This window comes from Microtus ochrogaster, unplaced genomic scaffold (assembly GCF_000317375.1).
Source record: "Microtus ochrogaster isolate Prairie Vole_2 unplaced genomic scaffold, MicOch1.0 UNK14, whole genome shotgun sequence".
Lineage (NCBI taxonomy): Eukaryota > Metazoa > Chordata > Mammalia > Rodentia > Cricetidae > Microtus > Microtus ochrogaster.
The window spans coordinates 1,561,197-1,575,866 of record NW_004949112.1 but is presented as its reverse complement, the minus strand read 5'-3'; the positions used below and the strand labels follow the sequence as shown (position 1 = coordinate 1,575,866).

General features: G+C 53.9%; 2 protein-coding genes across 2 annotated transcripts in view; one reads left to right on the top strand and one right to left on the bottom strand.

The window, feature by feature from the left end:
* Nucleotides 1-3,407, top strand: part of Mamstr (MEF2 activating motif and SAP domain containing transcriptional regulator) — a 5,697-nt gene extending 2,290 nt beyond the window's left edge. The window contains exons 4-9 of the mRNA XM_005366783.1: nt 307-491; nt 810-897; nt 1,082-1,276; nt 1,930-2,130; nt 2,222-2,276; nt 2,388-3,407. Coding sequence (XP_005366840.1) covers nt 307-491; nt 810-897; nt 1,082-1,276; nt 1,930-2,130; nt 2,222-2,276; nt 2,388-2,668 — 1,005 coding nt within the window. The 3' untranslated portion in view covers nt 2,669-3,407. The remainder of the gene's footprint in view (nt 1-306; nt 492-809; nt 898-1,081; nt 1,277-1,929; nt 2,131-2,221; nt 2,277-2,387) is intronic.
* Nucleotides 3,408-7,798: 4,391 nt separating this feature from the next.
* LOC101985385 (galactoside 2-alpha-L-fucosyltransferase 2) overlaps nt 7,799-14,670 on the bottom strand; it is a 7,477-nt gene continuing 605 nt past the window's right edge. The window contains exon 2 of the mRNA XM_005366782.2: nt 7,799-8,823. Coding sequence (XP_005366839.1) covers nt 7,799-8,821 — 1,023 coding nt within the window. The 5' untranslated portion in view covers nt 8,822-8,823. The remainder of the gene's footprint in view (nt 8,824-14,670) is intronic.

The window sequence follows — 14,670 nt, the reverse complement described above, 5'->3', positions numbered from 1 at the left end:
GGCGAGTGCCCATGACAGTGTAGCCGTGATTCTCCTAGGGCGAGTGCCCATGACAGTGTAGCCGTGATTCTCCTAGGCACGTCACTGTCTTTGGGGCGTGGTCAAGATGACACTACACATTTCAGGGGCCCGGAAGGTGGACCAAGCTGAAGCATCATCCCTGCTTTTCTCTTTGTTTTTGGGACAAGCTCACTATATGCCATGACTGGCTTTGAACTCTTCATCCTTCCCCGGCCTTCCTGATGCTGGGATGACAGGGATGTTGGGCCACCAAACCACCAAACCTGGCCTGACTTGCTCTTTCAGGAATCTTCCAAGAACTCCCAACACTGGAAGGAGCCCAAGGTCAGGGGGAATTTGACATATCACCTGTACATGCCTCCAGAACGGAGACAAGGGTCTAGGGAAGATCTCCAAGCAGAGGGCTCAACCCTGGGACCCCCAGGGCCATCACTGTGGGAGGAGAAAAACTCACAGAGGCCACACCCTCGGTAGGACTTTCAGTTTTATTCTCCAGGGGCCCAGAAACTCAGACCCCATCCTCCTCCCTCAAACCCATAGTGCAAGGGAGAGGAGCCTGCCCTGAAACCCTCTCCCCCTGAGCCCCCAGCTGTGCAAGCTCCCAGCCCTGCTCTGGAGACATCCCGGTGCACAGCTCCCACACCTACAAACCCAGCCCTGTGTTTGCTCCACAGGAGACCCAGAATTTCTCATTTTCCTGCAGCCTCCGAAGCCCCAGGTTTTAAGGTCCCTAAATACATTTTTCCATCTGCCCTAACCTTTCCTCACCCCCTCACGCCGGTCTCTAGGATGAAGCCCTCCTCACCAGGAAACTCCAGGCCCTCACCCCCTTCACACAAGCTGGAACTTCAGACCCTTAAATTGGAAGAGCTGACGGTGGGTTTAGTATGCAGTGTCCCAGGGTCCCAGTGTCATCTCTTCCTCAGGGCTGGACCCAGACCTCACAGACCCATGGCCCGCGCCGTAGGGCAGTCGGTCAGGATTCTGGCTCCTCTTAGTTTCCTAGTAATTGTACCCCAGAGCCCGCCCAGCACCTCCTCTCCCTGTCCCCGCCCCTTAGGTTTCAGAGCTTCGGCAGCAGCTGCGCCTACGGGGACTCCCAGTCTCCGGGACCAAGTCGATGCTCCTGGAGCGCATGCGCGGTGGCGCCCAGCCCAGAGAACGGCAGAAGCCCCGGCGTGAGGACAAAGAGGCTGCGGCTCCCTGGCCGCGCCTTAGGCCTAAGGTTCTGGGACGTACCCGGCGGCCCGGCACGGTGAGGGCGGGGCTGTGTGGGCACCAATCAAGAGAAGAGAAAGAGGAATAGGGCGAGACCTTGGAAAAGAGCAGCCAATGACGTGTTGGCAAGGAGACGTGACTTACACCTGGGGGCGGGTCTTTTGGTTTTTGTTTTTTGCTTTTCTAGACAGGGTTTCTCTTTGTAGCCCTGGCTGTCCTTGAACTCACTCTAACTCACTGAGATCCACCTGCCTCTGCCCCCGATCGTGTGTGCCACCACCTCGCGGTTGGGGACGGAACCTAACAAGCGAGCCGCTACGTTTGGGAGCGTGGCCAACCACTGGTTGCCCGGAGGATGTAGTTAGAACCTGGTGGGCGTGGTTTAAGGGAGAGAAGCCACTGAAAGGATAGGAGCGGAGCCTGAAAGTCGCTTTAGGGAGTAAGAGTGTTTGCTGCTAAGCTTGACTTCATGAATTCTATCCCCGAGCCCCATAAGGTGGGAGCTATGAACCAGCTCTGAAAGTTGCCCGCTGATTGTACACATACATGCACATACACATAAAAATGTTAAAAAATACAAAGTATTGGGGTGAAACTAAGGAAGGATTGATTGTGTTGGGGGGGGGAGGGGCGGGCAGAGCCACGCCCGATGTACCGGATTTAGGAAACTCCCACCTTTCCTGGTTCTAGGTAAAGACAAGTACAACGACTCGTAGGCTGCAGTTTTCTGAAGTTGCGGATCCCCTGGGGGCTGCTCCAGCTCCGGCTCCCGCGCCGGTTCAGGCTCCCGCTCCAGCTTCGGCTCCGGCTCTTCCAACTCCCTTTCCAACATCTTCTCCAGCCAGCCTGACTCTGGAGGAGGAGCTGCAGGAAGCGATCCATAGGGCTCAGGTGGAAGGGGATGCGAGGCTGGGGCGTGCTCAGGGACTGGGCTGTGTACCTAAGCAGGACCCAGGGTCACAGAGCGTGTGCTCATCCACAGCTGCTTCCGAATCGGGACATCGATGACATCCTGGAAGACCAAGTGGAGCCAGATGGTAGGAGCAGAGTTCCCGAATTTAGGGGAGGAGCTGAACTTGGGGACTCCTGGGCCCAAGGGAGGAGTGGGCTGGGAACAGTGCCCGCCTAAACTCACCCTCCTCTTGCAGACCTGCTGCCTCCCATCCCCTTGGACTTCCCGGGCTCGTTTGACGTGCTGTCTCCCTCCCCGGACTCGGATGGCTTCTCTTCCGTTTTCTCTTCTTCACTCCCATCCCCCACAAGCTCCCTGTCCCCTTCTCCAAAGGCACTTACAGATTCCTTGGACTGGCTGGAGGCCTTGAGTGGCGGTCCACCGCTGGACTCTGGGCCTCCAGGGCCCAGCATCTTCTCTGCGGACTTATCTGACCCCAGTGGCACTCGTCTTTGGGAACTGCTTCCGGATGCATGAGAAGGACCCTGGGGTTTCCCAGGAGAGGTCATCTGCCCCCACGAAGACCTGCCAACTACAGAGCACTCAAGACTTAAAATGCCCTTATCCCCTCCTGGCCCACTGCTGCTGATTTGTCAAATGCCTGGACCTGCCTACCCGGCCTCTGTGTGACACCCCACCCCCCACCCCCGTCTGTGCAGTTAAGGGTGGGAATTCCTTTGCTACTGCCCAGCGCAAACAAGCTTCCTGCCTCCTTCAGAGCCCTGCAGGGTGTGTGCGCCACTTCCTCCAGATGCTGGTGGCTGCCTGTCATCTGGGGAGCTGAAAGTTTGTGCTGTTTGGGTTCAGGAAAGGATGGGGCAGGGGAGTAGAAGAAGGCAGACCCCTGAGTTCTAGATAGAAGTGAGGGAATCAGAGTCTCCAAGTGGGAGGTGACTGTGAACTCCCTATGACCTTGAACCTATGAGTGTTGTGACTTTACCTAGCTTTCTTGTTTTTTTTGTTTTTTGTTTTTTGAGAGAAAGTCTTGCTATGGTAGTACAGACTGGCCTCTAACTTGTGACAATCCTCCTGCTTCAACCTTCTGACCCCTGAGATTAGAGATGTGAGCCACCATACCCAGCTCTCATGGTTTGTTGAAGGGCTTCCAGGAGCCAGGTAGGGAGAGGAATGGCCAAAGAGGAGCTAGAATGTGACCTCGGGTTCACCTCAGCCCTGAGGACGGCTGCCTGATGAATTAAACTGCAGGTCTCCTTGAGTTTAAGCTGGTGAGACTGAGCCTTTGCTTCTGTGTTTGGGCTTATTAACAACCCCTAACCTAACAACAGGTGGCTATGGTGCACTGGGCTCTGCGGGGCAGTCACTCAGCTCCACAAGGGGTTAGAGAGGAATGTTGCCATCCCGATGCCCAGATGGGTGAAGATGGCACAGTGGTGGAGATGGGGAGAGGGCTGAGCCCAGCTGGATGTCTGAACCCTTCTTGTTCTCCACGAGGCCTCAGCGCTCTTCCCCACACGCTCTCTCAGCTGGGCCCTAGACTTCCTGTGTGGCAGCCAGGACTTCCAAGAACAAATGTTCAGCTTGGAGTTCAGGAGTTAGCACTCAGGGAAATTGACATGAAGAGCTGAGGCAGGAGAATCAGAAGTCCAAGATCAGAAGTTCAACTATAGAGAGTTCAAGACCAGCCTGTGCTACATGAGACTCTGTGTCAGAGAGCGAGGGAGGGAGGGAAGGAGGGAGGGAGAGAGAGAGGGAGAGAGAGAGAGAGAGAGAGAGAGAGAGAGAGGAGCTGAACACTTGAGACCACCAGACACCAGACGTGGATGACTGCCTGTCTTTTGGGCCTGGCAGTGAGAGCCTGCGCTTTTTTTATACTTCATAAAGCTCAGTGATTGCACTCCCAGAGCAGACTGGCATTTTGGTGGCTATGGCATGTGGGATCATGGAGTTGTGACTGACCACGGTTTCCTGGGTGGTGGAACAGGGGTCAGAAAAATAGCTGAACCTCCAAGGGTTAGGGGACACTAGTAAGAGGACTTCCTGGAAGACAGCATCTGGAAGAGGGATGTGAAGAGCCCAGGTATGGAGAAGCTGCTGTGAGATTGAGTGCTGGGAGTAAGAGAAAGTCTGTGGCCGGCCCAAGACAGCATCTGGAAGAGGGATGTGAAGAGCCCAGGTATGGAGAAGCTGCTGTGAGATTGAGTGCTGGGAGTAAGAGAAAGTCTGGCCGGCCCAGGCTGGAGATGGCCAGAGCTGGCCTTCGAGCGCCCTGTGATAAGCTGAAAGCTGACAGCTGAGTTCCCAGCCCTGGAGGGTCAAGACGGTGTAACGAGCTTCCTCTTCTGGCCCTAGACGCTTTTCTTCTTGTTCCTTGTATTTTTACATTTTTATTGTGTATATGTACACTATAACATGCTCAGGTTCTTGGAAGCCCGAGGGACCTGTCACTCCCCTGAAGCTGGAGTTGTGGGCCACCTGCTATGGGTACCAGGAACTGTAACAGCAGCTGCAAGGGCCAAGCCGTCTCTCCAGGTCTCTCCAGACCCCTTCCTTGCTCTTGCTTTGTGAGACCGCATCTGACGCACTCATTTCCGTGCCAGTCTGTGGCTGACTCTGGCTGCTCAGGCCCTTCTCTGTACCAAGCCCTCCACCCCCATTTAGTCTCCCCCTGTCTTCCTCTCTGCTCCGAGTCACCCTCTCCCCTTCTCCCCACCTTTCCTTCCCCAGCCACAGGTACCCTCTGTCTGCTGGGTAACCCATTCCCTTGTCCCTGGTGCCTTGGGCTCCAGGACATCAATTTCCAACCAAGTCTCCCTCGTGTCTCCTGCCCGCTGTCACCATCTCTCCTCAGTCAGTCAGCCTTGAGTAGAGAGCATGGCGCAGCCCTGCAGAGCCCCAAGCAAGGCTACAGAATTTTCTGGAAGGTGGAGATTTGGAAGGCTAGGGCAGGATTAGTGTGGGTCCTGGCTGAGATCAACACTCCTCATCACTGTGACCCAGTGTCCCCTATTTCAGTCCCTCCCCGGGCCTCCCTGTCCCTGATCTTCCTAGAGGACAGGGAATCTTGTTTCCTTCCATTTCCTTCTCCTCCTCCTCCTCCACCCCCTCCTTCCCAGGAGACAGCATCTCCCAGTGTAGCCCAGGCTGTGCTCAAACTGAACCTTGTGAGGCTTCAGCTTCCAGAGCGCTCAAATTAGATGTACCACACATAGCCTTTTATCTTAAATGTGGTTCTGGTCATACAACCTTGTGACTGTCAACCACTGGACAGAGAGCTGCTTGTTTGGAGGTAGAATCCACACCCCAATGATCCGTCCACCCATGGATAGGACCAAGCTGATTGTGTTCCACATGCACAGTTCCGCTACCTCTGTGGTAGTTCATTCTGTTTCACTGTTTGTCTTTTGATTTTGAGACAGGGTCTCTACCTAGCCCCGGCTGGCCTGGACTCACAGAGGTCCACGTGCCTGCTTCTGCTTCCTGGGATGAAAGGTTGCTCCACCTGTGTCCCGCCCATCTGGCTAGAGCGATAGCTCAAGCCCATTTCATCCCTTTCAGGAATGTGAAATGAGCTGGGCATGATAGCCTGCCTCTGCCTGTCACAGTGGAGCTCAAGTCCTGCCTGATCTACATTGTGAGTTCCAAGACAGCCAGGGCTATATAGAGATCCTGTCTCAAAAAACAAAAACAAAGGCCGGGCAGTGGTGGCGCACGCCTTTAATCCCAGCACTCGGGAGGCAGAGGCAGGCGGATCTCTGGGAGTTCGAGGCCAGCCTGGTCTACAAGAGCTAGTTCCGGGACGGGCACCAAAGCTACAGAGAAACCCTGTCTCGAAAAACCAAAATAAAATAAAATAAAATAAAATAAAAAATAAATAAAACAAAAACAAAACCAGCCAACCAACAAACCCCATGTGATTGTGGGGAAGCACATTTCTGTTTCTTTTGGATTTTGCAGTTTTCTTTGTTTTGTTTTGTTTTTTTTGAGATAGGGTTTCTCTGTGTAACCCAGGCTGGCCTCAAACTCAGAGATCCACCTACCTCTGCCTGAGCGCTGTGACTAAAAGTGTGTGTCACCACTGCCCAGCCGGGTTCTCATTGTCTCTGGCCTGGGCCCCCATGCAGCTGATGCTCTGAACTCCTGACCTTCCTGTACTCACTTCCTTAACACTGGGGTCACAGGTGTGCGCCGCCACGCTCAGATAGAGGATTTTCTTTTTGAAGACAGGGCCTCAAAAAATAGACCAGGCTGGCCTCCAAACCTCAGATCCTCCTGATGCCAGGACGAAGGAGAGGCGCCACCACTGCCCACTCCAGGCCACTTCCCATGAGCAGTGTCGGCACCAGTTTAACAGGGGGTCTGGAGAGACACCTTGGGGTTCCTGATGTCCCCAAAAGCTTCAAGGGCTCTTCCCCCATATCACTCTGGCTGTTTTCACAATGGCAGCTACATAGGTTGTGTTCTTTAATTGTCAGACAAACATCATGGTGTGTGCGCACACCTGAAGTGTGACAAGATGGTAGCACACACAGGTCTCCCAGAAGCTAGGGCCACAGAGTGGGCGTGTGCCTCAGCTGAGTCCCACCCACAGAGTTCTCAGATGGACAAGCAACGTGGTAGATGCTGTGGGCTTATGGTGGCCTCTCCTTTCTGATCATGACTTTGGATCCCAGGCTAAACCAGTCCCATATTCTCTTTCTCCTTGACTCATAATGAGACACAGGGGCACAGTGACACCATTCTTGTCAAGGGGACAAGGCAGTTGGCTGCTGGAGTGCTTACAGAGGTTGTTTCCATTGGACTTGACTTCGGTCCTCACAGTGGTGATGCTGGGACCTTTGTGAGGTAGAGTTAAGGGCTGTGGAGAGAGGTTCAGAGAGAAGTTCTCAGCATCTGGTCCAGCTGCCTGTAGCTCCAGCCCCAGGGGATCGGACACCCAGTTCTAGCTTCTGAAGGTACTGCACTCACGCGCACACACCCACATACACACACCCACACATATACCCATAACTGAAATAAAAATACAATTTGAACAGATCTCGGGAAGGCCTTAGGACATTGAAGGCTCCCTTCAAGGGGTGAGCAGTAGACTCCAGTTAGTTCTTGGGTTGCTATAAGAAGAGCAAGCCCACTCCTCCTCCTTGCTCACGCTTCCCACATGACTGTTGACAGTGGCGTGCTGTTCCACCACGGAGCTGCCACTGCCATGAGCTACTCACTGGACCTTTATAAATAATCCAGCTTCAGGTACTTCATTATTAGTAACAAAAAGTGGACAAGTGTGTGTTGGTCTCACTTCAGAAGGAACCCAAGGTGAGGGAGTGGCCTTCTCTTGCTGCCTCCAGAAGTGGCCGTCTGCATGCGCCAACCCTTCCTGCATCCTGAGACATCTGCGCTAAAACACAGTAATGGCACTGCTGGCAACGGTTAGTGTTAGCGGGCACTGTAGTCCCTGCCGATGGGTCTGAGCTATTTAGTCAATGGATGCTGGAACTGGTGGTGCCCAACATAAAAACATGTTTGCTGAACACATTAGTTCTGTTTGCAGCCCAAGACACGCTTCTTCCACAGAGAAGGCTCTTCCCCTGTGAGCATAACACGTAGCTCCTCCTGCCTAGAGATGGAAGCGGGAGCAAGGACAGGCTTGTGTTAGTGCTTAAGGAGTGGGGACAGGTCTGCCGGGATGCCGACCCACTCAGGTAGGAAGGCGGCCTCTGGCTTAAAAATTTTGAGGAAGGGAGAATCTGGAAGAGTATAATTGGCTAGGTAGATGGTGTCACCACCTGCCAGGTAGGCAGCCCAAATCCCGAAGGTCCCAATGGTCATGATGGTGTGGTTACACTGGGTGAGGAGTGCGAAGTCCTTGGCTGGCGAACCCTCAATACCATTGCCAGCGAATACCACATCCCCTCGGGAGGCATCGATGTTCTGCTTGCACCAGGCCATGCCATTGCTGGTGACTACAAAGACGGGAGACTGATAGCGTGCCCGGAACCTGTCCAGGGCCTGTTCCAAGTAACCCCGGTCAGCCACCACGCCCTTCCAAACGTTGGGCATGACATGCACATAGTCCCCCCGGCGCACATGGACACCCACAAACGTACTCGGCTGGACCCCATTCACCCGCAGGCCACGCAGGAAGACCTGGGCCTCCTCACGCACATGGTCGTGCAGGGTGAACTCCTGCAGGATCTCTGAGCGCAGGTGGTGGTAGAAGGTCCAGGAGCACGGGTACCCTGTGAGGCGCACATAGCGTCCCGGGATGTGGCGGTACCGCTCCTCCATCCAGTCGTTGAGGTGGTAGTTGTGCCATGGGATCTTCTTGTTGGTGTCACTGTGCAGCACCGGGAGGCTGATCCTGAAGATGGGCGCCAGGGCGCTGTGCATGGATGCGGGGATGAATGCGGGCTTTCCGTTCATCCTGGCCAGTGCGAACAGGGTGGCATACTCGCCCATCTGGTTCCCCAGGCGGCCTATGGAATTGATGGTGAACATGCCCTGCGGCTGGCTGCTCCCTGGCATTGTTGTGGCTGCTGGCTCTCCTGCGGGCTTCTCTGGTGGGGACTGAATCTTCACAATTCTGTGCTGGAGGTGGACGATGGTGGAAGTCACGAAGACAAAGATGAGGAAGTGGGCCAGAGGAAAGTAGAAAGGAACCTGGGAGCTGACCATGGCTGCCAGGAAGGAAAGCAGGCAGGTTAGCTGGAGAGCAGCTGGAGGATGTGCTTGTGGGCACTGTGTGCATAAATACTTGGCATTCATTCAGTTTATCTCCTTGACTGTGCCTCAGCGTGCATCCTGGTTTTCGTTTTGTTTTGTTAGAGACACGATTTCGTGCTATAGCTCAGGCTAGCCAAGAACTGTGTGTGGCCCCGCTCCATCGCTGGGATACAGAGTGAACCAGTATAAAGTCCTCTTTGGAGGGAGTGTGTCAAGTGTTCAAATGAGGCAAGATGAAAAAAAGAAAAATACCAGCAAAATCAGGGATATTATAGGGACATGGGAAGGGGAAGGGTCCCCTCATTTCAGAGTCCAAAGCTTCACAGTCTCAGAATTTCAGCACAATTAGCATGTTCTGAGAATATTGCCCGTAATTAGTAAATGTTTCTCTCCTATGTAGATACTTTAGGCTAAGGAACAGTGCACCGGGCTTAAGCCTGAATGCATATGACTATGGGTAGGCCCTCATTCCTTTCCCGACATCACCTGAGACTCTCCGGGAGAATCCTCTGCTCTATCCCAGGAGCCTCCGCTGTTCCATAGAGACGTTGATTCTAGCTTGGCAGAGTGGTGCAGCCTGGCATCCCAGCTACTGGGACGGCTGAAGCCAGAGGGTTCTAGTTAAAGGCCTGGGTAACAAGTGAGTTCTTATCTCAAAGTAAGGATAAAAGAGGCCTGAGGATGCAGCTCCAGAGTGAGCATGTGTCTGGAATCCACCAGTCAGAGTCTGAGGATGCGACTCCAGAGTGAGCATGTGTCTAGAATCCACCAATCAGAGTGTTAGGATGCAGCTCCAGAGTGAGCGCGCATCTAGAATCCACCAATCAGAGACTGAGGATGTAGCTCCAGAGTGGAGCATGTGCCTAGAATCCACTGAGGGTGTAGCTTAACAGGAGAGAGAATGTTTGTGAATTAGGGCCTTGTGGGACAAACCAAAGGCTGCAGATACTGAATCTGTGCAAATGTGAAACAGAAAAGGGGCCATGGCATTGCCACAAGATGAGTAAGTTGGTAAAGGTGACCCCTGCCAGCCTCCCAACCTGAACTGGGTCCCTAGGACCCATGTGGTAGAAGGAGGAAACGAACAGAATATAAGCTGTTCTCTGACCTCCACATACCCACACCTCCCTCACAATTACAAATAAAGAAATGTAATAAAAAATTAAACAAATAGAAAGCCAGGTATGATGGGTGCACATATTTAATTCCAGAACCAGAGAGGCAGAGGCCAGCTTGGTCCACAGAGTGAGTTCCCAGACAGCCAGGGCTATAGAGAAACAAACAAAACAAGAACAAAAGAAACAGGGGCGTTCCTAGATGACTCTGAGCTTAAATGCACTTGCTGCTCTTGCAGAGGACTGGAGTTCAATTCCCAGCACCCATATTAGGGAGCTCATAGCACCCTGTAATTCCAACTCAAGGAGATCAGATGTTCTCTACTGGCCTCTGCAGGCACTGCACAAACAGGGGTGCACACACACGCACACATGCGCACACACACACACACACACAAACACACACATAAATCCAAAACAGCAAAATGTGTCCACTGACACACCTTCAATCTCAGCACTTCAGAGGCAGGAAACCCTTTAATACAGTTCCTCACCTTGTGGTGACCACCCCCCAACTATAAAATTATTTTTGTTGCTACTTTATAACTAATTTTGCTAGTGTTATGTATCATAACAATGTAAATATTTGTGTTTGTTGGCTGGTCTTAGGCAACCCCTATGGAAGGGTTGTTTGACTCCCATAGGGGTTGGGACCCACAGGTGGAGAACCGTTGAGGATGGCGGCCTCTGTCATCTGCAGCCAGGGTGTGACCGACACTTACACTAGTGCCAGTTAAATCAGTGTCCAGTCACTGAGACCCAGGCCTGAGTGACAGGGATGAACACTTTGGAGGCGCAAGAGCTTCAAGGCTCCCCAAGTTCTTCAGAAGTCTTACCACCGCACCTCAGAGGACGCGCGGTTTGCAACATGGAGTGCGCCTGCCATCAGCCTCCAAAGGAGACTTTGTACAACTCCAGGGAAGAAACAAAGATTTCCGGCTGTCTTGGCCCAAGGCCTCTAATCCTGACCACAGGCTTTGGCCCAGTGACTCAGTCGAGGATGTTGGCATCGACTCAAGCGGCTTGTAAAGTGGCTGAGCTTTACATTCGCGCAGGTGCGCAGTTACAAAGGCACCTCCGACTGCTGGCGCAGGACTGCAGCTGAAACGCTCCTGGTTGTAATTCTCCAGAAGAAACTCTGGCAAGGAGGGATGATGCTTGTCCATCACCTCCTTGCTCAGGAGGCAGAGGCAGCAGGGTTGCTGGGAGCTTTGGTTTGCTTTTGGGCGGGGGAGGCATTGAGATAGAGTTCCCTATGTAGCCCTGGCTATCCTGAAATTCACTCTTTGGACTAGGTTGGCCTTGTACTCACAGAGATCTGCCTGCCTCTGCCTCCTAAGTTCTTTTTCCTTCTGTGGTACTGGAAATGGAATTCAGGGTGACCAGCCAGCATGCCTAGCAATCGCTCTACCACAGAGCCACATGCCCAGTGCCTCACTGGGGGACTCTAGGCCAGGGCTCTACCCCCGAGTTACACCCCCAGCGCCTCACTGGGGGATTCTAGGCAGGGAGGGGCTCTACCCCTGAGTTACATCCCCAGCGCCTCACTGGGAGACTCTAGGCAGGAGCTCTACCCCTGAGTTACACCCCCAGCCTTGCTGTTTTAACTTGGAGATCGTCTCACTAAGTTGCTCGGGCCGGCACTGATTTCATTCCATGGCCCAGACTAACTAACGCTCCTCAGCCCCGAGTGCCGAGGTTACAGGCCAGGGACACCACAGTAGACTGAATCAACTCTTCCGGCCTTTTTTACTTTTGCTTGTTGCCAGGTCCAAAGGAAACTCCACGCCCCCAGATTCCGGTGCCCCTTTCCCCTCTGCTCACGGAACCTTTCTCATCGCTGTCAGAAGGGACAAATGGCATCTATGGTTCCAGGCTCAGTCAGCACCCGCGGCTCCTGTCAGCTCTCCTCAGCCAGCCTCTTAACCTAGACTCCAGCTCGTGTTTTCCTTCCCCACCTTCTCATTCCCCTCTAATCTGCCATTTCAGCCATAGCTTTCTCAGTCCTTGTGAACAAGAAGGTAGTGTGCACAGCTGGTCTAACAAACGCTACCCTTTATGCTGACGCCCTTCACACAAAATCCCCACTCTGAATTCCTAGCTACAGCCCTAAGCCTCTCTCCCTAAGGCTGCTTACCACTATGCCGTATCTTAGCCGAAAGGTTAGGTCTAGCCTCTCACGGTTCTAGGGCTGGGATCCTGGAGGGAGACTGTGCAGCCGCAGGGAGGATCAAGGCGGTGTCTCTCCAGGCCTCCAGCAGTCCTGAAGATGTGCAAAGCAATGACTCTTGGTTCTCGACTCACATACTGTCCAGCGGGCATCACGGAGTTCTCTACTTAGCTGCTGTGCCCGGGTTACCTGGAGTAGGTGGCACCACTGGTGGCAGGTCTGTAGCCTGGGAGGAACAGCCAGCTGGATGGAAGGCTTTTCACATATCACAGCGGATGCTGGCCACCAGAGTCATTCTGATGGGCACGCCCTGCCCCCCCAACCACTCTAGCCCCTGAGCTGCATTCTCTTCCCCAGCTTCTCTGACTCCTGCATAACTAGTCAACTTCACTCCTGGACCTCTCTTCATCCATTTGCCCTCTCCTCTCCCCCTCTCTTTTTTCTTCCTCTCTCACTCTTTCCCGCCCACTCCCCTCATGGACCAGTTCAGTTTGGCCGCTTCCAGATGCCTCTGGCTGTTCTCTCTTTCATGTGTACAATAAAAACCTTCCCCATCATCACACCTTGGAGCAGCCGCACCCACAGTTTGAACACTCTTGAGACAGTCTCACTAAGCTGCCCAGCCTGAAGTCATGCCATTACCCAGCCTGGCTCTGAACTTCTGCCCTTTCTTTTCAGCCTTTGTAGCATCTGGGATGCCAGGCCTGGCACCAACCATATGGGGGGAAAGTAATGGGAAAACACACTTCAAAACCAAGCTATTGTCTCCAGTTTCCACGGGAGGGCTCTGCATCTCCTGCTGCAAACAGGAACACAACTTGACTGGCTCGTCAGAAAAAGGAGAGGAAGATGTTTTGGAATAACGTGTTCGCTGTGTCTGTGCTGGTTCCCATTCCTAAGGAAGGGACGCGAGGGTGTGGAGGCTGCAGGGGACAAGGGCAGCACGGAGCCTGCCGTAAAGTCTTTATCTAGCTTTGCGGAATAGATGTGGGTGGTGGCCAGAGCTACGTGGCCTTCACCCGTCTGCTTCAGACAGCATTTGGTTGGCTGAGGGATTACCGGCTGGTAGACCCTCCCCAGAGCTGCTCAAGGATCACAAATCATGGAGCTGAGACTTATAGCACCCATGGGCCATAAGATGAGAGAGGAGCGTGGATGAGTGTGAGAAGACCAAGGCCGCGAGGGGACCTGGGAGCGTGCAGTATGGCAGAGAGGTTCCAATCTTTCTCCAGTTCCCTGGAAACCTTCCTTTCCTCTTTCCCTCACTCCTTTCCTCATCAGGGCTTTTCAGTGTCGTCCAAGATGACACCTGACTTACAGCAATCCCCCTGCATCAGTTTCTTGAGTACTAGTATGACAAACACAAGCTGTTCCACTTTCCTCTCCTCTCCCCTTTGGGTCAACCTTTTCCATCCAGAAAGGGCCCTGCCCACAACACCTTCCACATCACCCCACAGGCAGGACCTCATGCCTGGCCCCACCCCATCAGTGCCATTCCTGTGGCTGGCACTGCCCTCTGCCTGCTCGGTCCCTTGCATAGAACGAGGACATTGTGATTCTCAGGGGATCTTATGAGAGAACTGCCAAACTGAAATCTCAAGCGGGCACAGAGTGTTGTGATGGACTGAGCTGGGACGTACTGTCCCCCCATGGCAGGGGCACCCACAGGTTTCTGAGGGTCCCTAGGCTGATGTGGAAGCCATGGGTATGGGAACAGGAAAATCCAGTTGCTCTGAGCCCAGCTCTGCCTTCCATCTACACTGTTCCTGGAGTCAGCGCCAGGGAGGGACCTGAGCAGGTGAAGAGAGAAACCAACCAACATAGGAGTACGGGAAGTCAGGGAATGGGGTACTAGTGGAGAGGTCTGGGGAACCAGAGCCGGGAGAACAAGGTCTGGGGAACAGGAACTGGGGGAATAGGGGCTGGAAGAACAGGAGCTGGGGGAACAGGGGCTGGGGGAACAGGGGCTGGGGGAACAGGGGCCTGTGGACCAGGAACTGGGTGTACATAAGGTGGGGGAACAGGAGCTAGGGAACCAGGAGCTGGGGAACCAGGAACTGGGGAACAGGATCTGGGGGAATAGGGGCCGGTGGACCAGGAACTGGAGGAACAGGAGCTGGGGAACCAGGATCTGGGGGAACAGGGGCCGATGGACCAGGAACTGGGGGAACAAGAGCTGGGGAACAGGATCTGGAGGAACAGGGGCCAGTGGACCAGGAACTGGGGGTACAGGAACCGGGGGAAAAGGAACTGGAGGTACAGATGCTGGTAGAACAGAAGCTGGGGACCAAGGGCTGGGGGACCAGGGACCGGGGGACCAGGAACTGGGGGTACAGAAGCCGGGGAAGAGGAGCTGGGGAACCAGGAGCTGGGGGACCAGGGGCCGGGGGACCTAGGGATTGGAAAAACCAAGATCTGGGAACTCAGGATCTGGAGGGCTCAGGGGCTGAAGGAACTAGCTGGAACTCAGGATCTGAGGGCTCGGGCTGAAGGAACTAGCTGGAACTCAGGATCTG